Consider the following 26,962-nt stretch of genomic DNA (forward strand, 5'->3'; position numbering starts at 1 on the left):
TTATTGTCAAGGAAATTAACAGCCCGAAGGGGTTCCCCAGGTTCGCGCACTCACCCTCCCCCGGGGCCCCCGGTAAACACGGCAGCAAGCGACCTGGTCTCACTACCCCCGAGTCCTTGGGAGGAGGGACGAAAGGAGAGGGGGGGAGCTCACAGCAAAGGGGCTGGGGGCGCCCCGGCCCCGCCCGCCCGGCTCGGGCCTCGCGGCGGCCAGGCACCTGTCCAGGGGCGGGGGGCGGGCCGGGCGGCGCCCCTGGCCGGGCGGCAGCGGCCCACGCGCTCACTCGCCCGTGTGGGTCCGCAGGTGGTACTTGAGCGACTGCTTGTAGCGGAAGCACTTGGCGCAGTGCGTGCAGGGGTAGGGCCGCTCGCCCGTGTGCGCGCGCTGGTGCTCCAGCAGGTGGTGCTTCTGCGTGAAGCGCTTGCCGCACTCGGCGCAGTGGTAGGGCCGCTCGCCCGTGTGGATGCGCCGGTGCTCGAGCAGGTGGTGCTTGCGGATGAAGCTCTTGCCGCACTCGGGGCAGGCGTGCGGGCGCTCGCGCGAGTGCACGCGGCAGTGGTTGGTGAGCTTGGACTTCTCGCTGAAGCTCTTCTCGCACTCGGGGCACTTGAAGGGCCGCTCGCCCGTGTGAGTCCGCTGGTGGCGCAGCAGGTGCGACGGGCGGCTGAAGCTCTTGCCGCACAGGCTGCAGATGAAGGAGACCTCGTGCTTGCCCGCGTGCACGCGCTGGTGGATCACCAGGCTGATGTGCAGCCGGAAGCTCTTCTTGCACTCGGGGCACGTGTAGGGCCGCTCGCCCGTGTGCGTGATCTGGTGCTTGGTCAGGCTCGACTTGTGGCTGAAGCTGCTGTCGCACTCGGGGCACTTGTAGGGCTTGGGGCCGCCGCCGCCGCTGCCCGAGCTGGGCGACTTGGGGCGCGGCTTGAGCGTGTGCTTGGGGGCGAAGCCGGGCCCGCGCTCGGGGGACGCGTAGCCGCCGCGGACGCGGTGGATGCGCTGGTGCAGCGTGAGCTGCTGCTTGTGGCGGAAGCTGATCTCGCACTCGGCGCACTCGTACGGCCCCTCCTTGATGTGGTTGCGCTGGTGGATGATGAGGTTGATCTTGAGCCGGAAGCTCTTGCCGCACTCCATGCAGGTGAAGGGCCGCTCGCCGCGCCGGTTCCGCTGCTGCTGGCTGGACGAGCCGCGGCTGTCGCCCAGGTGCCGCTCCCCGTGCGTCGGCGGCGCCAGCCTCTTCACCGCCGGCTTGCCCAGCTGCAGCGGCGGGGGGCTCTCCTCGCCCTCGGGGGACAGCTCCCCGGGCAGCGGCGTCTGGTACATGCTGGCCTCGTAGCGCCCGGACAGCTGCCCGAGGGCCTGCAAGTGCTGCGGCAGCTCGTCCTCCTCCTCCTCGTCCTCCTCGTCCCCCTGCTCCTCCGTTTTGATCACGATCCCCTCTGCTCCAGGGACAGGGAGAGAGACGGACACACGTCAGCCGTTGCCCAGGGCCTCTGCCCTGGACCGAGGCCGGGCAGGCGGCTTCACCTTCGCCCACACCCGCTGCCCGTGTATCGTGGGGCCCCCCCCTCCCCCGGGGCCGCCTTCGGGGGGTGGGGGGGAGTCCTCCTTTCCGCTCCCTGCTGCCCCGGGCCCCCCCCCCCCTCCGCGGGGCCGGGTGTGTGTAACCCGGGCGGGCCTCGGGCTCGGTTCAGCAAGGAACCCTCCCTGGGAACCCTCTGCGGCCCACAAGGGGCACGCCGGCCCTGCCCGCGCGCATCTCCCCCGAGCGGGTGGCGGGCAGGAGCCCGCAGGGTACTACCCCCCCCCCCCCCGCCCCGGGAGGGGGCGCACTCAGGCCCAGGGTGCCGGAAGCGGGCAGCCCCGTGGGCCTACCAGTTATCACCCGACGTGGACCTTCCCTTTTCCCCTGGAGCTACTTGAGGGCTGGGTTTCTAGCGCCTGTCTGGAAAGGGGCCTGACTCCTCAGGCGCGGGTTTCCGGGCCCCACGGCCGCCTCCGCCCGAACTCCCCCGGCCTCACCGCTCCGCCGCTTTCCTGAAGGCACCTGCCGGGTTCTCTTCAGGTGTCAGTACTCACCCTCCTCCAGCGATCTGCCCCTCCTCTCCATGCCTCCAAATCACGCGGGCCACATACCACCCAGCTCCAATCCTGTCTTTGCCCTTGAACCTTCCTTGACCATCCCAACCTGCGGCCCTCAACCCCTCCTGGGCACGCGGCACTCCCTGGTGTGCCTGCCCAGGGCTTAGGACCTCGGCCTTCTCCTGCAGCACGACCCCCACACAGGTGGGTGACTCGACCAAGCCTGAAGCTAGGGCCAGGGTTTCTCCTGCCTTTCCCCCGGGGGCTCTGGTGTGCGGTTCCCTCCGCCCCCAGGAAGGGCTCCATGAATACCCCGACTGTAGGAGGTCCTCCTCCTCCCTGGCCCTCCATCCTCGAGGCTGGCCCTTTAGGGCCCAAGAGATTAGCTGTTCTCCACGGTGTTCTAGAGTGTTCCCCGAGAATGTTAGTCCTAGAGAAAGGGAGTGCCCTCTGACTCCTGTCTGCATTTTCTCAAATGCCTTGTACTTACGTACTCCCTAAACACTGTTACTTAGAGAGCTCTGTTTTTAGTCACTGTGTGACACAAGAAAGGCACTCGCTTTTCTGAGCCCACCTGTCAGATGGGCTGCTGTAACAGTCTGCATTTGCAGAATTCTTAACGGTAAACAAACGAGAACTTTTCAAGTTCTCGCCTTAGAGCTTGTCTTTTTATTCACAATCTCTTATGGGATAAGCCAAGCAAGAATTTATCCCCATTTCACAGACGTGGGGCATCCAAGCCCAGAGATACCAAGTGATCGTTTCAAATAAAGTAAGTAAAGCCAGACCTCTTCAGAGCTTCTAACTTAGGGTCCATCTAGTCTGTCCCCTCAACTGACAGGGAAACAAGCTGGCTGTGTGCGTGAGCTGGCCCAGGTCTTACAAAGTAGCCGGCAGTGACCACTGGGCCTTGGCACTTCCTCCTGCCCCTCTGAACCCAGGAAACAGCAGGGTCAGTTAGGACACAGGCGTGCCAGTCCCAGCTCAGGCCTCTCGTCATGGCCAGCGCTGCCTGGGCCCCGTTAGGATTCTCAGCAGCAAGGGATGCAATCCAGGATGCAAAATCCCACCAAGTACCGTGCAGAACTTTCCTGAGGTTCCCACTAGAGTGAATGCGAGTGCCCAGGGGGCAGGCTGGCATTTCTAGTTCGAGGCTCCACTGTAGCCCAGCCTCACGGTCTGCCCTGCACCTTCCCACTGTTTTACAGAGACAGCCTGTAGATTAAAACGTTTTTGGGAATATCATGCGGTTATTTAAAAGCAAGGGGTTAGATCCACATCTTTTGACCAAGAAAGATGTCCGTGATGTTTTACAAAGTGCGAAAAGGCCAATTGCAAAGGGATTTTCTACAGGCAAAATGAAAAAATGTAAAAAATCATCAGCACAATACTTTTAAAAACCTAGTAAATAAAATGGATGTGGATACACTTCTAAGTACAAGTAGTACAGAAACTGCTATGATAGTTATTGGCTCTTTGGCACATAAACAAAACAACCAAAACGTAAATGTGTTCCTTAAAAATTTGGCAGAATGCACTTAATTCCTATCTTATACATTATTTTCAGAATATAGAAAAAAGGAGAAAAAGCTGCCCAGTTCACCTTCATAAGTTGAGTATAATCTTATTTCCAAAACTAGATGAGGATGATTCAAGAAGGGATCAGGCTGATTTCATTTATGAATATAGTTGAAAAGCCCCTGAATAAACAGCAACTCACTAAGTTTCATGGTGTATGTAAAAAGTACACCAGATGACAAGGTCGGGCTTTTCAGCCTCAGACAATCAGCCACAAAAGATGTCCCGAGATCAGGCTGCTGAGAGGCCACTTCCTCACTGGTCTTGAACTCACGAGGAGCCAAGAGTGTGCAGAAGGGTGACCCAGAGGTTTTATAATTAAACACGAGTGATGGCTAGGTCATACCGGGAAGAGACAGCACCGTCCGTTATTTTCCCAAAAACATGCTCGGCCAGGGCTGAGATCTCTGGGTCACTGAAGCTTCTGGTGTGACCTAAGAACTATCAAGAACACAGCAGCAGAGACGGAAGTTCTGGCCTCACCACAACGGCATGACCTTGGGTAATTTATCTGACCTTCTCTGCCTGTAGACGGAGGGAGTTGGAGAGGTGATCTCTGAGATCCCTTCGGGCCCACATCTGACCTCGTCTTTGGCTGTAATACCTTCTTCCTAGCCTGGAGACTGACTGTTACAAATCCGGAGGCAGGAAACCCGTCCCCGAGGCCGTGCCCAGGGTTGTCAACACCTGTCAACCCAACGAGGTCAAGCGAGCCTCTCTGAAGGGAAGCCCAGCTTTCCCATGAGGCAGGGGCCCGTCTGCAGGCCTCACTCATGGTAGCAGCTTCCCCCAGCCCGCAACCCCTCCAACTGACCTGTGCAGTTGCGCTGCTGCACCAGCATCTGTTTGAGCTCGCTGAACTCACTGGAGCCTTCCGTGGACTCCTCCAACGTGTTCTCCTGTTCCTGCGTGTCCAGGTCCGGCTGCTCGCTGCACGGGTCCCCCAGCTCCGAGTCCTGAAAGCCGTGCTCTTCCACTTGTCCCATCAGGGGCTCCGGCGTCTCCAGACCCTCGGAGCCCTCGTCATTGGTCTGCACCTCGATCTTGATCACGATCCCGTCGTGTGCTGCGAAGGCAGGGAGGGGTTGGGGGGAGAGGACAGAAGAACCCAGAACATGTTCACTGCACGAGGTTTCTGCAGCCTGGGATTTACATTTCAAAAATTCTCGTTTTAGAGACCATGAGGAACTATAATGTGGGGTTGAGGGAGCAGACACAGAAGTTTCTGGACATTCTGTAGCCTTGAACATCAGTACCAACCGGAGTAAAGTTAAAATAGATGTGGAGTTTGTATTCCATGACCCCTACTAATTTTAAAAATAGTATTGTCAGGGTTGTTTTGTTTGTTTTCTGAACAAACGAGATCTTAATTCCCTTTGCTGGGTCAGGCCAGTCAAAGTCCACAGACAGTTTCCCTCCCTCACAGTCAAGCTGAATAATGGAAAGGCTCATCACCTCCTCACGTGCACACCTTTCGAGCCCAGCCCCCCGGGGTCCTGTGCGGACAGACCGGACACCCCCGAGCCCTCTCCCGGCCCCCAGTTACACACACACACACACACACACACACACACACACACACACACACATGCACGCACTTGGAGCTCTCAGCTTTGTTTTTAGTGAAACACCATCTGATTACACACATTGCCTTTTTTTTTTTTTTTTTAACTTGCCAAAAGATCCGCAGGTAATTTCGAACGTCCACACACACACGGGCATCATTTTGCATAAATGGGATTTAGCACATAATCTTTTAGTGTGGTATTTTTCCTTTTTGGATTTGCCTTCCTCCTCCGCTCCCTTCCCATTTCACAGCTGCGACCTCCCCAGGTCACCCCTGTAAGTAACCTAGCAGTTTTCTCTACACTTATGTAGGTATTTATGGCAACACATTTATGTTTCTGTTTTTATTTTCTGGCCATTACTGGTTCAAAAAAAAAATTAAAATTGGCATATACATAGTCCTCTCCATTCCTTTTCTCCCTCAGATGTCTTGCAGAAATCCCCTGAAAGCAATTTCTGTAGAGCCACCGCCTTCCTTTCCTAAGTGCTGCAGGCAGCCCGGGGCCAGGACAGGTTCAGCCCTTCCCCCTCCGAGGAATGTGTGTTTTTGTTTTTTGTTTTTGTTTTTGTTTTTTGCATGATGAACTATACCACAATCACAGGTGGATTTACATGTCTCACTATAAAACAGGGGTTTGATTTCCATGTGAGACCCAGGCGTGGGGCCGCAGAGTCAAAGGTGTGGTTATTTTTAATCTGATAGATGTCATCAGGTTGCTTTTGAACAAGGCTGTGACAATTCGTATTTCTACCAGCCCTGCGGGAGCACAGCCTCTTCCCCACCTCCCTGCCAGAGACAGACACCACTGCTCTTTCATATTTTCCTCGGTCAGATGGGTGTAAATTGATAATTTTCTGATACTTTAATCCCACTTTCACGACCAGGGTCATCTGAATATCGTTGTCTTTTCCTTATTGGCTTTTTCCAAGTTGATTCCGTAAGAACTGTGTTCTGTTCTTGTTAAACTGGTAAGAGTCCTTTGGTTCCTGTGCTAAAGATAACCCGTTTTCTCTTATCAGCATTTCAAACAGTCCCCAAATCGAGCATTTGTCTGTTGACTCTGTGCCATCTCTTATCAGACCGCTTTCTTCAAGTCTTCCCATGGTCACACATGTCCCTCTGTCTTTTATGGCTTCTGGGTTTTCTTCATTAAGAGGGTCACCTCTGCTCCTGGATGGTTCATAGAGTCTGCTGGAGTTTATTTCCAGGTTTTTATTGCTTTATTATTTACATTTAGGTCTTTGCTCCATCTGAAATTTATTTTTATTTTGGGTAGAGTGTGAGGTAGGGGTTCAGCTTTACTTTCTTCCCCTATAGGGAGAGCTGTGCCAGCAGAAACTCCCTCCCAGCTTGAAAATCACGTTGTTAATTAAGGAAATTATAGATGTGTAATGCATCAACAGATGCATTTATTCCCTCATTGAATTCATTTATTCAATGGTTACTTATCGAGCACCAACTAGGTGCGATGGGGTATTCTAATGACGTGGGATACATCGGTGCACATAAGGGAGCTCCCCACCCCCATACACCTTACCCAAGGCAAGAAACATAATAAATTACATGGGATGCCAGAAGGTTGGTAAGTGCTGTGGAAAGAGAAAAGACACCAGGAACCTGGTAAACAAAGCCAACAGTCCGTGCCCCTGGGAAGCCTCCCGGCTGTTAACCACACCCACTCGTGATCCCCAAGCTAAAAGCCAGGAAACCAGACCCACCCAGGAGGCTGGCAGCTGATGCCCCAGGACCCAAAACTGGGTTCTCTCTGGTGCCCGGGAATCCCTTCCTTCTCCTCTGAGCAGCCAGCCAATCTCCTGCCAGCTGTGTGGAGCAGCAGACTATAAAGCAGCTGTGACGGTCCCCGATGCCGCGGGGCCACAGCCTTAAACCCGGACCGTGCCCGCCTTCCCCCACAACCAAGTCTCCAAAACCTCTTCCTCCTGTTCTCGGTCTCACAAAAGAGATGAAGTCACCCACCCTCACACCCTTGCCTCACTCCTGCTCTAGCTCCAAGTCAGCCTGCTGACTCCCCCTTTGTCTCCCACCTGGGGAGACGGTGACTCCTCTGCTCGCTGCCTGAGCCCCGCTGCGTTCCTGGGGCCACCGCAGGCCCCCAGCAGCGCCCGCTTCTCACTCTGCAACCCTCGTCTCTGCGCTAGAGCCACGAGCACGACCGTGACCCCAGCAACAGAAAAATACCTTCCCTGACTTCACAAACTCCTGAAAATATTTTGCTTGCCTCCTCCCTAAAGCAGCTTTTAAAAACTAAGCACCCCTTTGCACTTTTTTGAATAAACATATAAAATGCTTCAGTAACTGCAAAAGATGTCATTTCTGGAGTACTGTAAATATTGATGGTTTAAAATAAACTCTTCCGTCACTCTTGAATGTCGCCAGTGGGATCTGAGAACGCCGGCAATTTTCAACCCACCATTATTCACTCAAAAAATACATGAACAAGTTCTTCTTTGATAGTTGAAATTTTTATATCATTCCTTTTCACCTTGAACTTCTATTTCCATTCCCACTTTGCCCACAGAATTTTATCCCAGTAGAACATATTTTTATGCTTCGAAGCCTTTTACTGATCTCCTCGTCTACCACTCTGCCACAAAAATGTGTAGGTAAATTGAAAGATTAATTTTGCTTTCATTTCTAATAACCACGGGGCTCTAAGTGTTGACTGTCTTCCTGGCTTAAGTTATCCTTCATTATTATTACTGTACAATGATACAGTTAAGATAGAAAACTAAAAACTTGTTGGAAATGGCTCTTACAAGGATGGGGAGGAATTTTTTTTCCCAATTAGTTTGCTTATCTGAGAATGAATATTCTTATTACTTGACTGAGACAAGAGTTCAGAATAAAATCTGTTCCTATTTTTCATTTTCATAAACACAAGCATTGGCAAAGCTCATTTGCATAGATATATAGATGGGCTGGCAGGAGCTTTGTTATAGAATCATCACTTGATTCTCCGAATTTGTTCTGAATTATAATGCTATGAAAGCACATGGTTAACATATCATCAAAAATTGTTTCTAATGACCTATTAGCTGACAACTTAATTAGGTTCTCTTTCAATTTTGTTGAAAGCAAAGTACTGCGAGTGATCTAACTTGCAAAAGAATTTGCCATCCAGGCCCCAGGGCGCCGCACTTGTGGTCATGTGCCCCTCCGTTCTGGACTGTCTCCGTAACCCAGAGGGCTTTTTATACTTCAGAGAAATGCTCCCTCATGAGATGGGGACGGGTGAGGGGTGTGGTTGATGAGGACCAGCATGGCAGGGGCTGCATGTGTTGTGTGCTCTCACTGATGAGATTTATGAATGAGACAGATCGACTAAGGACTTACTGAGCCCTCGAAGCCATCTATGCCATGTTCCTCTTGGGAAGTCCCCTTGTACCTCCCGGGGCATTGGTCCTCTAGCTCGAAGACCACTGCCTTCAGTACCCGCCCCTCCCTCACGACCTCACTCGGCCAAACCTCCTCCAATGCTCTCTGCTGAACAGAACTGTGCTTCTCTCTTGGGAGTTTACTTCTCCCTTTGGGAGGTGCTGTGTTTACACATTTTCGTGCCTCCCCTCCATTTGTCAGACAGTTGGGAAACCAGTGGTCTCCTACCAAAAAGAGTTCCCCACCCTAAACAACTTCTGAGAGAGTACTGACAACCAGACTGCATTTATAAGCAGTCATTTGTTCTCCCACTGAAAAAGTTAAAAAAGACACGTACATTGCAGGAATATAGGCTATGATCAAAGGGAGAATTTCAAGCCAGTGGGGAAAAGTTCTAAATAAATGGGATGGGAATGAATGGAGTGGGGGACAACTGCTTCGCAACAAGAACACAGTCTTCACATTAAAATAAATCACCTGATGAAACAATTTAGACACAAATAATGAAATCATACGAGTATTAGAAAAAAACAGCTTCTTTCCTTCTCTCTCTCTCTCTTTACAACCGGGAGCTGAGGAACAGGCTATTCCTAGCCCCCTGGGACTTCAGATCTGGAGGCATTGGCCGTCGCAGCAGACATTACATGTGCCCAACACATACCAACTCTCATTTTTAGGTGTACAATTTTTTGCTAGAATTTCTGTAGCTTTGCCTTGACACTGTTTGGTGACGAGGAACTGATCTAATTTGTGCTTGGTTTGTGATCTCTGCAATTCTGTTTCTTCCTGAGAACTCTTGCAAGATGGGGGGAAAAAAATCAACCCTACAAATTGTTTCCAAATGTACTGTGTGTTTGTGAGCACATTTAATAGTTAATGAAGCTGATACAATGTTATATTTGCAGACACTTAGTGAAAATACTTAACTATTTGAGTTTTGCAAATTTTTTTTGTTGTTGTTTTCTGGAGCAAGAAATATTTTATTTCAGATCTCAAATATTTTTACAGGTTTTTAAAAAGCTCATAGGCCCAAGACCTGTAATCACGTTTACTGAATAAAAGGGGCTAAGTAAGTATTTCTATGCTTAATATGAAACCTAGACACCATAAAGAAAGTTATGGGTAAATTTGAATACATAGAAACTTAAAACTGATAAGATTTGAACATACAAAAATTTAAAATATCCATACCACACACACACACAAATACTAAATACAGAGGTAAACCATATATTCAAAAATATATCCGCAAACATAGGAAAAGAGCTAATATCCTTAACTTAAAAAAATTTTTTTAAAGATTTTATTTTTGTGAGAGAGAGCAAGCATGCACACCCGTGTCCCAGGACCCTGGGATCATGACCTGAGCCGAAGGCAGATGCTTAACCAACTGAGCCACCCAGGCACCCAATATCCTTAACTTTTCAAAAGCTTTACAAATCGATAATAAAATGATGAATAATCCAAAAGGACAATGTTCAGAAGATATTTCATAAAATAAAGACACCCTGGTGATCAATAAAGGTATGAAAATAGACTCAACATCACTCTTACAGAAGTTGAATGAAAGCATCAAAATACTGTCTTTTCTACCCGTCACTTTGGCAAATAATAAAAAAGATAAATAACACCTACTATCGCCATGGGTATGGGGAAAGAGGTAGTCTCATGTTTGTGTATAAACTGGAGGTGTATTAATTGGCACAACTGTTTTGAGGGACATTTAAAATATGTATCAAATTTTTAAATGAGTATATCCTTTGACCCAGAAAGTCTATTTGCTTTTGTTTTTTTTTGTTTTAGATTTGATTTATTTATCTGAGAGAGACAGCAGAGGGAGGGACAGAGGGAGAGTCTCAAGCAAACTCTGCACTAAGCAGGGAGCCTGACTCAGGGCTCGATCCCAGGACCCTGGGATCATGACCTGAGCTGAAGGCAGACGCTTAACGACTGAGCCACCCAGGCGCCCCCATATATAACTTTTTAAAAAAGATTTTAAAAATTGGGACACCTGGTTGGCTCAGTCCATACAGCGAGTGACTCTTGATCTCAGGGTCCTGAGTTTGAGCCCCAGGTTGGGTGCAGAGATTACATAAACAAACTTTTAAAAGAATAAAAAATTTAAAAATGCATTAAGAAAGACTTTAAAAATTAATATGCCAAAAGCTTTAAAAATCTCGCAGAAAGTACAGCCATAAAGGTGCTGGAAAGCCAAGTCGACCATCGTTTCTCTGCTTTGAGCTGGTGAAGAAGGTTAATGTGGCAACAATGGTTTTTACTTTCCAGCAAAACTAAAGTTTCATCGGCATAATTCAAAAAGAATAAATGCAGACAGAGGGAAAGCCCCATGTAATTCTGTTCAGTGTATTCCTTCCAATTTATGTGCTTGAGACTCTCCCTCTGTCCCTCTCCCCGCTCGTGCTCGCCCTTTCTCTCTGAAATAAATAAAATCTTTAAAAAGAAAGTTATATATGCACACAGGCTGAGGGTTAGTTGCTCAAAACTTGTTTTTATTTTTATTTATATTTTTAAATAAACATTTATTTCGAAATATTTTTAGATTTACAGAGGAATTGCAAAATTAGTACAGAGGAATTGCTTTTGTAACATCAATTTAAGCCTGCTATGGTCTCCTTGGATTTATTTTATCATTTTAGGATAATGAAAAATAAGTTCAGGTAATGAAGCTAATCCTCCTCTTAGCGATAAATTTGAAAGCGAACCTTGACACAGAAACTTTACTGTCATTAATATCCATGGTACTGTTTTTACATGGAAGTTTTTTAACATTACGAAAGCTTTCACATTTTTCAAAACTTGTTTTTAAAAAGCTCTCCTCCACTCCCCACTATATTTCCTGCTCCCCAGGGGCAACACTTACAATTCTTCCAGCTGATTCTTCTATTATTTCCCTTCATATCTCCAAGGATCACACTCCTATTGCTACTCCTTGAATTTTTTTTTTTTTTTAAGATTTTGTCAGAGAGAGAGCAGACATGCGTATGTGCACAGGAGACGGGCAGAGGGAGAAGCAGGCTCCCCGTTGAGCAAGGAGCCTGATGTGGAACTCGATCCCAGGACCCTGGGATCATGACCTGAGCCGAAGGTGGATGCTTAACCAACTGAGCCACCCAGGAGTCCCGTGAATTTTCAATGTAAACACCACCTGATGACTTCCAAGAGCTGGAGGCGAGGACCATCTCTCCCCATCCAGACAAATCTTTTCCAAATCCCTGATCCTTCCAGTTTAGTTTGCGATTCTGTTTGGATGAATATTGGGCATTTACATTATTAGATTACATAAATGTTATGTAACATTGAACGGTGGAGTATACTACAGTTATTTTTCTACGTCTGTGTCTTTTGCTTTCCCTGGAGCTTATAATTTTTTCCTTGGCTTAGCTTACGGTTTTCATTAAGTCAGCTCCAAACTCCCTGACCTCTTCTGTTAAGTCTCTCCTCAAAACATTCGGACATAATGGGTATTTCTCAATTTCATCGACTTGAAGAAAAATTTTTACAACCTTCTGATGTGCTCCGGTCTGCACTGGTTGCCTCCAGGTGCACAGCTGTCTTCTTGGGATCCTCCTCGCCTCACTTGTGTTGGAGCTCCTAACACCTCTCTTGGTGTACTTCCTCATTTCAGCAAAGCGCCTCCCCCAGTTGGAGGAAGGGTACACAGGAGACCTTGCAAATGTTTTGATTTCATCTCTCACATTTAATTAGAATCGTCTGGCTGATATAAAACTCTAGAATGGTTGGAAAACATTTTCCAATTCTGAAATTTAGCGAATTTTAAAGGTATTGCTCTGTCTTCTTCCAATATCGTTGGAAAGTCCAAAGCCTCCTAATTCTTGTTCCTTTATATGAACTTTTTTTTTCCCCTTTCTGGAGACTTGTAGGATCGTTTTGGCCTCAGTTGCCCGGAAATTTCTTGCTGAAGTATCTAAGGCATGGGTCTGTTTTCATCCATTGTTCTGGACAGTTGCTGGGCTCTTTCAATCTGGAAAACCATGTCTTTCAGTACTGGGAATTTTCCTGGAATTATTTCATTGCTAATTCCCTCCTCCTTATTTTTGCTATGCTTTTGTGTGTGTGTGTGTGTGTGTGTGTGTGTGTGTGTGTGTGGGATGTTCCTATTGTCTGGATGTTGGACTTCCACCCTTTGCTTTTTTTAAGATTTTATTTATTTATTTGAGAGAGAGAGAGACAGCGAGAGAGAGAACACAAGCAGGGGGAGCGGGAGAGGGAGCAGCAGACTCCCCGCTGAGCAGGGAGCAGGACGTGGGGCTCGATCCCAGGACCCCAGGATCATGACCGGAGCCAAAGGCAGACACTTAACGACTGAGCCACCCAGGCGCCCCTCATTCTTTACTTTTTAAAATTCTTTCACTATTTTCTTTTTTGCCTCTGTGCTCTATTTTCCGGGACGTGTGCTCAACTTCATCTTCTAACGCTGCTACTGAGTTTTTAATTTGTATTATTTTTAAATTCCAGGAGTTCCTTTCATTCTTTTTTTTTATAAGCATTATATTTAAAAAAAAAGATTTTATTTATTTATTTGACAGAGAGAGAGCACAAGCAGGGGGGAGGGGCAGAGGCAGAGGGAGAAGCAGACTCCCTGCTGAGCAGGGAGCACAATGTGGGGCTCGATCCCAGGACCCTAGGATTATGACCTGAGCCAAAAGCAGATGCTTAAACCACTGAGCCACTCAGGCGCCCCAATAAGCATTATACTTTTGTGTCATGGATGTATTCATTTCTTTTATCTCCTTAAGGAATGTGAAATACATATATATTATATATATTACATAAGTATATATAAATATATACGTATGTATTTAAACATAGTTTTTTAAATCTCTCTGCATGATCTCTGTTTCTCTGAAATTTATTTTTTCTCCTTTCCTTTCCTTTGGTCTCTCTATATTAGAGGCTTTTCCCAAATGTCTGTGGTCTTGGTTATCTATATTTAAAAGTAGAATACTCAAAAGAGATTGAAAGTTTGGTGCCTTTAGGTAGGGCTTGCTATGATGCGTTTCCCAACAGGATGGCTTGGCTGAGTCATTTCCTGGGGCGATACCTTGGGCTGGTCTCAAGGCAAGACTCATCCAGGATGCTGCCTGGGGGTTTCATCCTGGATGTCCACATTGCTTGGGACCCAGGTTAGGGAGGAAGGCTGGAGGTCTTGGTATCTGCACGTCATGTTTCACTTACTGTCTTGTAGTCAGCATGGTGCCCCAGCCTCCACTGTGCCCGGTGTCCACCTTCAGACATCGTTTTGTTCATCTTCTCCAGAGAAGAAGCCTTGGGTGACCACCAGGGCTGGGAGAGGCAGATGCCGACTGAGGGACTGAGGGAGGCCGCAGAGGGGAGGTGAAAGATGTCTGACCCATCCTCTGTTTTTAAGCCCACCTTTGCCCCCATCTCCAGAGATACCTAGAGTCTCCGGTACTGCTCATTCCTGAGTCTGGAGTAGGGAATGGGGGTGGATTACAGATCGAGTTTCTTTTCTGCTTTCCCCAGTATCAATTTTGGATGTAGCTTTCTAAATCAGTGATCACCCAGCCATCTGCTCTCAGGCTTCCAGAACGTACTTGCTGTTGTCTCCTTGTTCATTCCTTAAAAAGCCCCTTCACTCTTGCTTTAGAAGGATTCTGGGAGGCAGGAGTAAACACATGTTCAACCTGCCATCTTTAACTCGAAGACTTTCTTCATGCGTTTTTTTTTTTAATTATTTTTACTGAATAAGAAGTAATACTTGAGAATATTTCTACACATCATAGAGAAATACGATTTTGTTATGTTTCCATTCAATTTTTTTTCCCTATCATTTGTTTACATCACGGACCTCATGTTACATTTCCATTTTCCATTTCTACATCATTCACTTCCCCTATCGACTGGATCACCACCATCAGCTTCACACCTGCGTTGGCAATCCCCATCTGAAGCAAACACAGCCGCCCCCCCCCAGCTACTGCCCCATATTTCCACTCCCCACTCACAGCTAAACCTGAAACAGCTGATGATAGGTGCTGCCTCCCCCCCCCCCCTCCCCCGCCCGCAGCCCGCTCCAACGGGCTTCCACCCCACGCACCACCAGTGCTTCTCCTGCCAAGGTCACTGGTATTGCCCAGCTGTGCATCCCATGGACACATCGGTCTTCGCCTTACTAAACCACACTGCAGGATTCAGCATGGCTGACCACACTCCCTCCTTCTGGAAACACTCTTCTCTTGATGCACTATCCTAATTTCGTGCGCTCTACCGCCTGAGCCAGCCAGGTGCCCCAACTCTTCTCATGTCTTGCTACCTTTCTGACCACTCCTTCCATTTCCTCTGCTTCCTCCTTCCTTCTCCAAATCCTACAACAGTGGTTCTCGGCCCTGGCGGTGCATGAAAATCATCTTGGAACTGTTTTAAAGACTACTAATGCCTGGGCCCCTACCCAGATCCATATAATCCAAATCTGCTCTAAAAGTCAGGGCTCCCAAGGGCATGGCCTGTGCTCTTTCCCTTCTCCCTCTCCGGACCGGGTCCATGCTACCAACGCCCAGATGTCCGTCTCTAGCTCTGATCTCGGTCGTTTTTTAACTCTTTATCCAGCCGCTTTCTCAACACTGGATCTCTCCCGGGGGCCTCCAGCCCGACCTGTTCTTGTCATCTCTCCAGGTCTGCACCTCCTGCGGTCCTCCACCTCCCCAAGCACCTCACTGCGCTCACAAGATGGGGAGCCTCCCTGTCAACACCGCCCATCGCAGGTCCTTCCAAGCCTCTACTGCCAAAACCGGTCCCTGGGAATACCCACCTCTCTCCTGGCCTATGCACGTCATCTGCCTGGACTACAAAGTCTCCAACTGGTCTCCCAGCTTCCAGACTTTCTTCCCTCCAGTGAGTTCTCCTCAGGGCAACTGGAACTCCTATTTGCCCTTTAGGTTCCCACTAAAAACTCCACTTCCTCAAAGAGGCCTTTTCTGCTGTCCTAGCTCAGTGAAGTCCTCCATGCTGTGTCTCTCACAGGCCTGGATGCTTGCCTTCATGGCACTACCACCCTCCTTACTGTAATATTGTGTGTGTGTGTGTGTGTGTGTGTGTGTGTGTGTGTGTGTGTGTGTGTGTGTGTGTGTGTGTGTAGGGGGGGGTTAGTTATTACGGTCGGTCTCTTTGACATAGTACCTGGTACAAAAAAAAACCCTGACGGGTTGCCTGGGTGGCTCAGTTGCTTAAGCGTCTGCCTTCGGCTTGGGTCATGATCCCGGGGTCCTGACATCGCGTCCTGCTTCAGGCTCCTCAGTGGGGAGCCGGCTTCTCCCTCTCCTTCTGCCCCTCCTCCCACTCATGTTCTCTCTCTCTCTCAAATAAATAAATACAATTTTTAAATAAAGCAAAAACAAAAAACCTGATGACCTAAATAATAAACATACAAATGAAACATATGGTATAAAAACTTCACTGACGATTTCAGTGGCTGTATAAGAGTTTATCACAATGTAATATAGTATCTGTCCATCTTAATCCATAGTTTGGATTCTTTTCCATGCTACAGACTCTCAGAAAGGAAAGGAAATTCTTAGGTCAAGTATACGAACGTTTTAAATATTTAAAACATATTTTAAGACTAAAAAATATCAAATTGCTTTTCAAAAAGACTGAGACCTTGGATTTCAGCCATGCCTTCTGGTTTGTTTTTACTCTCTGCTAATTTGTTCGGTGAAAATGGGACCTGGCTTCCCCAGACCTCCATTACCCCCCTTCGAGGGCCATGAATGGGAGCCCCTGCTCTAAGTGTTCTGAGAGTAGGGTCAATATCGGAATCATTTTTGGATCTCCTTGCCCTTAGGGATCCAAACCATAAATAATAGTTGATTGAATACATTCACTTAGCGAGTTCATAAAATTGTCATGTTCACTGTACTTGGAACTATGAGAACTCTGTTTGCTAGGCTGTTCCCTGTCGGTATCGTAGCAGAGCTGGTTCACCTCTAGGTGAACAGCAGCCACCTTCTAGGAAGATGCGAGAGCTCTGATACCAGGGCTCGGATAAGGGCCGATTCACAGAACAATCCTGCTCTCCAGCGGCCAGGGCCCCTGGCCTCAAACGGAGGTGCGAGCTCACGGCCAGCCCTGTGTGGCGGGGGCCCCTGTGCTCCGCATGCTCCCCTCTGTCCGGGCTCTGAGCGGCTGGAGATGGTCTGTGGAGCAAATGCACATTCCAGCCACACAAGGCAGCCTCTGAGAGGGCTGCCGCGTCCCACAGCCGCTCAGGCTGCGGACGTGCGTGCGCCAGGAGGAACTCGGCCTGAGGCAGAGTGGGCTGAGGTTATTTGCTTTCGATTCTGGCCCTGCTCTGTGGGAGGCCCGTCTGCGAGGAGGCGGTGAACAAGCAGACAGAGGAAGGGGATGGATGCTGTGGTCCCAGCGTGCAGGAGATGATGCGTGAGGAGCAGCACCTAGGCCACAGAACCCCACTGGGACATTAGGCTGGATTTTAGGGTATTTACCGTGAACCACTCGCCCAGATTCTCACTCTCTGCCTCCCAGGCCTGCTTCCTTATTTCTTCTGCTTTGAATCTCTCTCTCCTTCCCACGTGACCCTTGTTTTTGGCTGTGGCCACTCAAACCGGGTGGACAAAAGGACCTTCTGCCACATGCCATTCTTTGTCCCGAAGTCCCCAGTCTCACCTGCTTTTAAATCACCTTTTTTGTCTCCAGAATGAACTCAGATCAGCCTCTACCCTCAATTTAAGTCTCTAGCAAATCTCTAGGAAGGGAGGATACCGGATTGCTCTGCGAGATGCCAGCACTTATTTTTCCAGGGGCTTCTGTCTCTTCTGTCAGTTACAGCTCTCAATCCACGGGGCTGACATTACTCTAGATGTTTCTGGACCTCCTGCTAGGAGCCAGCTGACAGGTCCCAGAACCAATGACATTACTTCATAACAAGACCTGGCCTTTGGCTCCGGTGAGTTCTCCAGCTAGATTATCCTTTTTCAAAAGATAGGATCACCCATGATGTCTGGCTGCAACGGACAAGGATCGGCTTCCGTCACAGACCTTCAAGGCAGACGATTCAAGTCCAAAGGCAATTCCAAAGCAGGAGCTCCACAAACAGACCATGCACAAGAGCACCCGCAGGGCAAGCACGTGGGCTACTGACATGGGGCTGGCAGGGGACGACACCCACGCAGAGTGACAGCAGCTAGCGTTTACTGGGCCGCCGGTACAGCCCAGTCACCCCATCAGGCCCTAGAGACTAGGACCAGTCCTATCTTATAGATGGGGAAAATAAGCTTCCCAAAAGGCTGAGTCAGCCAGAATCATACCGCCAGTGAGCAGAGAAGCCGGGATTCAAACGCAGGTGCCTGGCCCTGGAGTCTGCACTTGAGACACACGCCTTTCTGCCGCCTCCGTCAAACTGCCCCGTCCAGACACTGTTCTGCACATCGCACAGCATTTCACGTCAAGTCTGTCTGTCCCTATCCCTCCACTGACCAGCTGCAGGAGCAGGGGTGAAGCCCTTCTCTGGAGAGCTCCATGAGGCACCATCACTAGCACCCTGACAAGTGACCACTTTTCTTTCAGTTCTGGTTTTGTTTCCTGCCAAGAGTGAGGTGACACCTGGTCATGTCAGAAACTCCGCAAGACGACGAACCCAATGGCGTTCTTATTTCTCAGCCACTTGGGCCACTGTGTGTGTGTGTGTGGGGGGGGTGCGGTCAAGGAGGCATCAGGCAGGTCCCAGCAGCTGCAGGCCTCCTTCGTGCACACAGCTTGCTAACACAGCCCTCGGGGCCCTACTACGGATTGCGACACCCCAGGCTGGGCCTCCTGAGGGCCGGAAGATCTAGAAGGCCGAGCTCTGGGCCGCCCAGTGGCCACTCACCAGCACTGGGGTCTGCGGGCGTGTCGCCTTCCTCGGAGTCCTCCTGCTCCTGCACGGTTGGCCTCTCCCCACGCTCCATCTGCGACATGAGGTCTGGTTTGGAAATTGCATAGTCTGGGCAGAAGGGAGGAAAGAAGACAGACCATGTGGTGAGGTCCCCCTGGATGCTGTAAAGGTGGCCCCTGTGCGAGTGGGACACGGGGAGGAGCCACCCGACCAGTGGCAGTGCTGGAAAAGAAACGGGCCAAGTTCCCAGCCCTCTTCCTTCGGGACCCTGCTGTGTGTGGGTCTGTGGGTGTGCGCGTGCGTGTGGGGCCGGGGTCCGCACGCGTGTGTGTGCCTCGACCTCGGCCTCCCGTGCGGGGGGAACAGCAGCAGGGCCACCTGCCCACCAGCGGGAACTGACCCTCTGTCACTCACGGGCTGCCAATGGCTGCTCAGGCGTCTCATGACAAAGGCACACGGGAGAGCTGAAATTTTATAGAGTAAAAAACGAAACCTGATAAAATCCAGAAGCTAAAAAACTAAATACTTATAGTGTCCCTCACATTTAAAAAAAGTTTAAAGCTCTCTGGAAATAAAGTTACCCGCTGAAGAAACTCGGAGGAAACACGCACGTGTGCACACAGGCACGGCTTCTATGTAAACGGTTAACATCCATTACTATATCTAAGGAGCCTCTACAATTAGTAAAAAGTAAAAAGGCAAATATAAATAGGTAATTCATAGAAGAAATGCAAATGGCCAGTAAACACGGGAAAAGATGCTCAAGTTCACTAATCATCAAAAAACAACGTATGAAAATAATGAGGCGTCATTTTTCACCCATCAGAAAAGACGAACATTTAAAACCGAAGAACATCAGTGCGCGCCCGGGCATGGAGAGACGGCACTGCCTTGCTCTGGGGCGTGGACGTCCACAGCCTTCTGGGGGAAGTGGCCATATCGTCAGTGTGCCTCCTCTTCGCTCGGCAGAACTCCTTGGAAGCCGTCCTCCTGAAACACTGGTGCAAGCGCACACAGATACGCAACGCTGATCACGGCACTCGTTAACAGGCAGGAGTCGGGGTCAGCGTGCTGCTCATTAACAGCAGAAAGGTCAAATGCCCAGTGGCTCATCCGGAATGCCGCACCATCCTTCTGAGCAGGCCTACCCGTGCGGACGTGGAAAGCTGTCTAGGGCCTATCCTTCGGGAGAGTAAGTGACTAACCCCATCTGTGCAAGCCACAGACGGCATGTGCACAAGTGTGTATGTTTGCATGTGCACAAATAAGGAAGAAAGAATGCAGGCCGAAGGGTTCGTGGTGGTTACCTCTGGAGGGCAGTACTGGTGGGAGGGTGGGGGTTGCTCTTTATTCCACAAATCTAAATTGCCGAATTTTCACAATTACGTATATACTTTAAAAAGAAGAGTTAAAAAGAAAAAAGTTGTCTTAATGGGGGAGGTATGTGTATATTCAATGAACAATTCTAGCAAGAATCAAAGTTTCTATGCAACTTGCACACGTAAATGTTTTTCTAACTTTTTTGGTGTGCCCAAAGAGTTCCCCATACCAGACAGAAGGATACACATAAAAACTAAAGTATATTTCCCAGGTTTTCCTCCTTAAATACTCTTATTAAATGAAAACAACAAGAATGCACAGACTTGGGGGGAAGAGAGTCCTCAGTGAGATTGTCGTGACTTGCTGGTGGGACCCAGCACGAGCATCAAACTCTTGGGTCACAGCCTCCTCTCTGCACGGCGGAGACAAGACCCCGGGGGCCCCTCCATCAGTGACAGTGCTCAGCCATTTGAATGGGCGAAGGGGAACAAGCGCTCACACCTGTCTCAGCGCCTTCACGGCAGAGGCGGAGGATTAAATAACTTGATTCTCATAAAGCCCCTCACACTCTGCTTCGTAACCGTTTGCTGGACAAACTCATTAAATATATAGATACAGGGCCAAGGGCGGAAATAATGTAGAGGTGAGACCCTGCCGTCTGTCTTCTTCCCGCCTGTCCCAAAGGCTTCTCAGCGGAGCCGTGCTGTTGACGAGCTGTCCGCATCTCTGCTGCCTGGGGGCATTTGTTCTAACTGGTTGTGTGCTCTAAAATTCGGTTTTCCTTGTTTCTGATTACTGGTAGGACTGGAGTTCAGAACTCCCAACGGTTCCAAATGAACCTCAGGGTGGTGTCAAGGAAGCCCCCCCAGCGTGGGTGAACCTTCTCCTTACCCATAGAAACCAGAGACTCGTAGTTGCCCCGCATCACGTTCTTGTAGAGCTCCTTCTGCCACTCGGACAGGTTTCCCCACTCCTGCTCGGAGAAGTGGACGGCGACATCGTCGAAGGTGACAGGGACCTGAAACCACACAAGCTCAGCTTGGACCAACTGGACGGCAGTTACAGGCCCTCAGCTGCCAGATCCCAAGGCAACGAGTGGCTCTAAGCCCTGGGCTCTGGCTCAAACACCTCTTCTTAGACTGCAGTGGGAAAGGCCCCAAGGCACGGTGGTGGGTGTTCACCATGGACCTCTCTAGAAATCTGGCCTGACTTCAGCCACTGTCCTGGCCCCCCCCAGAGTAAGGGCCTTGTTTTGTCTAGTCCGTTTTCTAACGGGATTATCCTTGCTGCTATAAAGCACGGTCTGCAGACCAGCAGCAATGCCATCAGGGAATGTGCTAGAAATGCAGACCCCCAGGCCCCAATCTTAGACCCACTAAATCAGATTCTGCATTTAGTAAGATCGCCACACTAACATTTGAGAAGGGCTGGCCTAGAGAGTAAAGTCCAAGTCTCGTCCCTACATAAGGCTATGTACTGGGACAACACACAAAAGAACAGAAATTCTTTCAGGATCTTCTGGGAAATAATATTAAAACCTAACTATTCTCTAGTTCTTTAGGATACCGCTTGAAATCACATTCTTACTGGCATTAACATAATTTGTGAGTCAACTGATAAAACTGTGGAGCAGGCCAGAGCCCCGGAACCTCCCACCAAGGTCTCCATCCACCTTGACAGTGAACCGCTAAGTCACTCTTATTGTGAACTGAACACCCTTCCACACTGACCATCCCTGATCACTAGGAGGGCTTTACCAACAGGACAGATCATGTGATTTTGGCCTATCTTGTGCTTGGTGAAGAGATGCTGGTATCACTGTATTTGTTTCCTTCTGAACCAGTTCTTCTTCCTTCTTTTATATGAAATTCCTAAACCATATGCCAATTCAGATCCCTCCCCGGGAGCCCCAGTCGGGATCGCTTTACCTTGGGAACCTCTCCATTGCTGCCCGGGGGCAGGCGCAGGATCCAGAAATTTCGGTTTTTCAGCAGGTTCTCCATGTTCTCCAGCCGCCTCTGCAGCAGCCCGTACTCCTGCAGCAGGGTCCCCAGCACGACCCACTTGCTCTCCAGGTGGTTTGCGAACTCCACGGCCGTCTTCTCGCAGTCGGCCAGCTTCTTCTCGGCTGTCCCCGTCCGCCCCTCCAGGGTCAGAAGCCGCATGGCCTGGGCCTCCAGTTTTCTCTCCACCGCTTGGACGGCAGCCCACACGGCCAAGCGGGTGATCTCCGCTGTAGGGAGTGGTGTGTCCTTCTGGGCTGCAGAAGAGATCTGGAAGGGAGTGTCTTTTTGGGAAACGGGGCTCTGAAGCAGGGGGTCCACGTCAGTCTCCGGAACTGTGGGGGAAAGGGTGAGGGGGTCTTTCTCAGGAACTTCCGGCGAGTGGAGTGGGGCTTCTTGGTGGGGGGTGGAGTGGGAGAGAAGTGATATTTCTTGTTCAGCAGCAGCTGGGGGTGGGTACTGGGTCTCCTCCTGGGAAGTCATGGGACCCTGGAGATGAGTCTCTTGCTCAGAAGCGGCAGGATACAGGAGTGAGGGTCCCTTCTGGAGAACATGCGGCATTCGGCCAGAGGTCTCTAGCTTGGGAGTCTGGGGTAGGGAGCCTGGTCGGGGAATAGGGGGAGACGAAGGAGGAATCTCTTTGGGGGGAAGAACACGGGATTGGAACAGAGTTTCTCGGGGGAGTCCAGCAGGGGCCTGACGCGGAGTTTCTTCTTGCAGGACACTGGGGAATGACGGAGGTGATGAGCGTTGGGTCTCCATGTCCAGCTGCTGGACCTGTGTTCAAGGAAAGGACAGGATTGAAGGCCGCAGGCTCCAGCTGGCAAAGTAAATGCCAAAGATAGGCACCCACCTAAAAAGGGTTGCAGGGTTCCTGGCACTAAGATACACTGCATGGACTTGAGTCTCCCCTTAAGAACCTGGCGCTGATTTAGACGTCAATTATAAAACTATTATTAACAACAAAGAACAGGTGGCCACGCCCCCTCCTGCCTTGGTAGAACCATCTCCTTCACGGCACACATCTCCCAGGGACCACCGGGGCCTAGGAGTGGACGAGAAGGGACAGGGCACCAGCCCGGCTCCCGGTCCTGTCCACGCGGCCGGCGGCCGGCTTACCGGGCCTCTCTGCTCTCAGTATCCTCGCCCGTAACACAAAGACAGTACCTAACGCACCTGCCACCTCACTGAGTTCGAGCACTGGGCATCAAATAAGACTTGGTAAAACGAAGGAGCAGAATTTTGTCAGTGCCGGGCACCGTTACTACCCCAAGACTCCCGGCAAGGCGGGAGGCAACTCCAGCGGGGCCAGTGCTGTTAAAGGACTTCCCTTGACGATGAACTTGACATCTGGCCCCGCTGCTCCTGCTTGTGTCGGCAGGCAGTCCCAGTGCCCCCTGTCTTTCCCTGATGTCCTCCAGTGGCGAGGACACACAAATACCTGCAGTTTCCCAGACTCTGACAAAAGCTGAATTATGGGCTTATCAGTACAATTTCTCAGAGTATGTATATAGTGAGACATGTTACATGGACCCAGCCCCTCCTGGAGAGGCTGAATGGGCTTCTGAGCATTCCAGGCTGCCTTCTGCTCTAAGTAGAGAGAGAGAGGAGAGACCCTGCCTGAGCCAGGCTAGGGGACGGCAATTCAGCCCCTTGTACGGGAGCCAAAGTCCCCGGGGCAGATGGTCCACTGAGGTAGGTGTGTGCTGGTGGTCTGAGTTCCTCCTTGTGGTTTGTGAGGTGGGCAGTGAGGAGCAAAGGCCTGGAGGGACTGGAAATGGAGCGGAAGTCAGCCAGTTCTGTGACTCACGTCAAGACTGGCAGGGGGACGAGAACCAAATAAAGACTGATTCCTTTGAGGATTTTCATTATTTATTCTCTCCCTGTTCCCCACCTTGCCACACTCATGTTGAGAGAATTCTTGTGTCACCAGGAAGGTGAAGCAAAGGGCTCCTCAGTGGCCAGCTCTGGGTTTACTTATCCAGACAATCAATAGCTTTATTGGAACTGAACAGAAGTTCTTCTATAACATGTTTGTCCATTTGCTCGTAATCTTCCTTCAGAGAATCTGTTGAATGACCCATCAATGTGCCATGCACAAGTGATCTTTAATATAACTTGCAATTCCCATTCTCTTTATTTGAAAGGGAGCATATCCCTGGGGTCCAGTCTGACATATAGTATGTGCTCAATAAATGTCTGCTGAATGAATGACCAGTAGAAATTACTGGGTCACAGGAAAAAAAATGTGAGGGTGAAGAATGACGTTGCTTCGGTCATCTATCAGAGCTATCTAAACCATTTATATCTCCTACCACTTTCTTTCCTTTATTTGTTCGTTTGTTCACTTACGAGGGCTTTCACTGAGACAGCACCACACTTTGAAGCCAAGAATTGAAAACCGAAGGCCTGTTCAGGCGGAATGTTCTTGAGGTAGTATGATCCAATAGCTCTGCAGCTAACCAGATGTGAGAGCTAATTAGTCAGATAGCAGCTAACAGTTAGTCAGCATTTATCGTGCACCATGAACTGTGTTAAGCATTTTAAAGGGTTATCTCATGTCATCCTCAGGAAGCCCTATCAAATGCCTTCGGCTCAGGTCATGATCTCAGGGTCCCGGGATCGAGTCCCGCATCGGGCTCCCTGCTCGGCGGGGAGCCTGCTTCTCCCTCTGCCTGCAGCTTCCTCTGCCTGTGCTCTGTCTCTCTCTCTCAAATAAATAAAATCTTTTTAAAAAAAAAAAAAAAAAAGAGGGACTCTGAGAACTGTTCCCCACACTTAGCATATGAAGACACCCAGGCCTGGAGAGGCCAACCAACTTGCCCAAGGTCACACAGCGGGCTGGCTGCAAAGCCCTGGCCCTCAGCAGGTACTGTCGGAGGCCCCCGGGCCTCGTCTGTCAACTGAGGCGGCAGGTCAGGTGAGGGTTCTGAATCCTTTCTACCTCTAAAATTCAGGGGCCTGGAGATTAAACAAAGACCTGTGGGAGGTTCTATGGTGGGGAAGGCCCTGTCCATAAGGACATTTCAGGGACCGCTTTGAAAACCTGATGAAAGTTGTGGATTCTCCCCCTCAAAAAGACACCAAAACCAAAACCAAACAAACAAAAAAACCCACATGTGGGTGTGCATACAAAATTCTGCAAACGCTTTCAAGGGGTTCACAGACCCCTAAGCCTGAAAACTCATCAACAACTAAGCTACCTCTCTTCACAGGTGAGGGCAGACAGGACATAGGAGTCTCAGATGCAGGGAAAATGACTAGCAAAATGCAACACAATAGGCACATTATGGCCCTGTCCTTGGAGGGGGATTAGGGTATTTGCCTACAACTAATAGGAAGAAGGGAAAAATCCCAGGGGGCCAAGTTAGTCTCCCTGAGTAATACAGGGGTTTAACTAAAACAATGAAGAAAAAAAAAAAAGCTCCAGTACAGTACCTAAAGCCAGCAGAGTGAGATACCTTTACCAACTAGTCTAATCAGATCTCAGAGGAAAGTACCATTTCTTTGCTATTACTAGACTGGCTCTCTCCACTTCCAGACTTGGAGGACTGTAGAGGGATGAGGGGGCCACAGGAACACACCCCCTCCTCTACCCCAAATTAAAGCCCCTTGCTATAATGTCCTCCCTACCAGTAAACCATGGCTCAATTTTACCCTAAGCATAAAGACAGTGATGGAGCTGTAAATAAAGTATCTAAGATTAATAAGCCTGCATCCTCAAACTGTTGTGGGCAGAGGGAGGATCCTGGACTGTGTATCATAGGATTTAAATGACCCTCCCTACCTCACGAATCCCAAGTGGATGGGGTCTCCAGGACTCAAGCACCTTAGCAGAAAAAAATACATAACCATTCATATCAACTTATAAAAAAAAAAAAGCAAGCCGTGCCATTTTCTTGTATGACCCAGTGTGATTAACTCAGAATTATATACCATTCAAGGGCCCTGGAGACCGAAGCCCAGAGGTAGGCATTTTTAAATCTCCATTTAATTTTATTTTTCCAAGAGATGATTATTATTTTTATTGAACCGGGAGGCTCTTTAGAAAGCATATATCCCGACCCCCTCCTGTACACAACAGTAAACTGAGGCTCACAGGCGCTGACTCCCATGCAGCAATCCTGCTCTCCAGCACGGCCACTGCATCTCAAAGAGCAGGTCTGCGGGGAGATCTTAGTGCCGATATTTAAGAATGGCCCACTAAACAGGACCATCGGCCACTAAACCCTTAGGAGCTCGCTCCCCAGACCCCATCCGTCTGGACACCCAAAATTTGGCGGGGGGCCCTCCAGAGGAAAGGGGCTGGAGGCCCAGGCGCCCGAGCCCGAGGGTCACCTGTTCCCCACGACGCAGCCGCTGCCCAGCCTCTCACCCCGCCGTCACCTCCCCCCCCCCCCCCCCGACGGGCCGCGTCCACCGCGCGCCGGGCCAGGCCCCTAAACCAGGGGAGGCCGCCTCCAGAGCCGCCCCTTCCCCGTCCAGGCCCGCAGCCCGTTAAGGCTGGTATTTCTGGGGACGCGGGCACCGGGCCACGGATGATTCGCTACGTGACCTTGGGGCAGGCCGGACAGGTCGCCGCCAGGTGTCTGTGCCTCAGTGTCTCCGCTCTGCGAAATGGGGAGAGCCGCGTCAGCGCCGCGCTCCGGCCGCGGGAGGCTCGGCGGGGGCGAGCTCTGCGGAAAACGTGCGGCGGCAACCCCGACGGACGCAGCGCCCGCTCCGCAGGGAGCGAGGCGTGCCGTCCCCGGGCGCCCACCCCCCGGCCCGCGAGCGTGCCAGGCCCCGGCGTCCCCGCAGCCTCGCCCGGACGGCGGCCGGATCCTCGGCCCCGCTCCCATCCCGCAGCACCCCCCTCTCCCGTTAAGGGGCGCGCGAGCCCTCCGGCACCCCCCCCGCCCCCCACGTCGCGGCGTTTCTGTCCCTTACCGAGACCCCAGGCCGGGCCGCCGAGCCCGGGACGCGCAGGCCGTCCCCCGGGCCCCGAGTCCGCGCGTCCGTGCGCGCGCGGGCCGCCCTCACCGGAGCCGGGGCCGCCTCGGCCATGGCCGTGCGCTGTCCGGCCCGGCCCGGAGTCGCCGCCGCCGCCGCGCGGCCCCGCGCAGGCCGGTCCCCGGCCTCTCCGCA

At 50.5% G+C, this 26,962-nt stretch overlaps 1 protein-coding gene across 3 annotated transcripts in view; it reads right to left on the bottom strand.

Moving 5' to 3' along the window:
- Positions 1-146: 146 nt before the first annotated feature.
- ZNF777 (zinc finger protein 777) overlaps positions 147-26,962 on the bottom strand; it is a 27,758-nt gene continuing 942 nt past the window's right edge. Inside the window, exons 1-6 of one of the 3 annotated variants that reach the window (XM_025854815.2) lie at positions 26,765-26,894; positions 21,761-22,612; positions 20,724-20,850; positions 18,507-18,620; positions 4,472-4,723; positions 147-1,436 (exon numbers count right to left, since the gene is read on the bottom strand). In XM_025854815.2, coding sequence (XP_025710600.2) covers positions 280-1,436; positions 4,472-4,723; positions 18,507-18,620; positions 20,724-20,850; positions 21,761-22,612; positions 26,765-26,881 — 2,619 coding nt within the window. In that variant the 5' untranslated portion in view covers positions 26,882-26,894 and the 3' untranslated portion in view covers positions 147-279. Of the gene's footprint in view, positions 1,437-4,471; positions 4,724-18,506; positions 18,621-20,723; positions 20,851-21,760; positions 22,613-24,187; positions 24,272-26,764; positions 26,895-26,962 lie in introns of those variants that run through there. The other 2 variants (XM_073899358.1, XM_073899359.1) reach the window with 2 other exon arrangements.

Source organism: Callorhinus ursinus, unplaced genomic scaffold, assembly GCF_003265705.2.
Source record: "Callorhinus ursinus isolate GAN/ISIS: 27379988/994484 unplaced genomic scaffold, GSC_fseal_2.0 scaffold12, whole genome shotgun sequence".
NCBI lineage: Eukaryota > Metazoa > Chordata > Mammalia > Carnivora > Otariidae > Callorhinus > Callorhinus ursinus.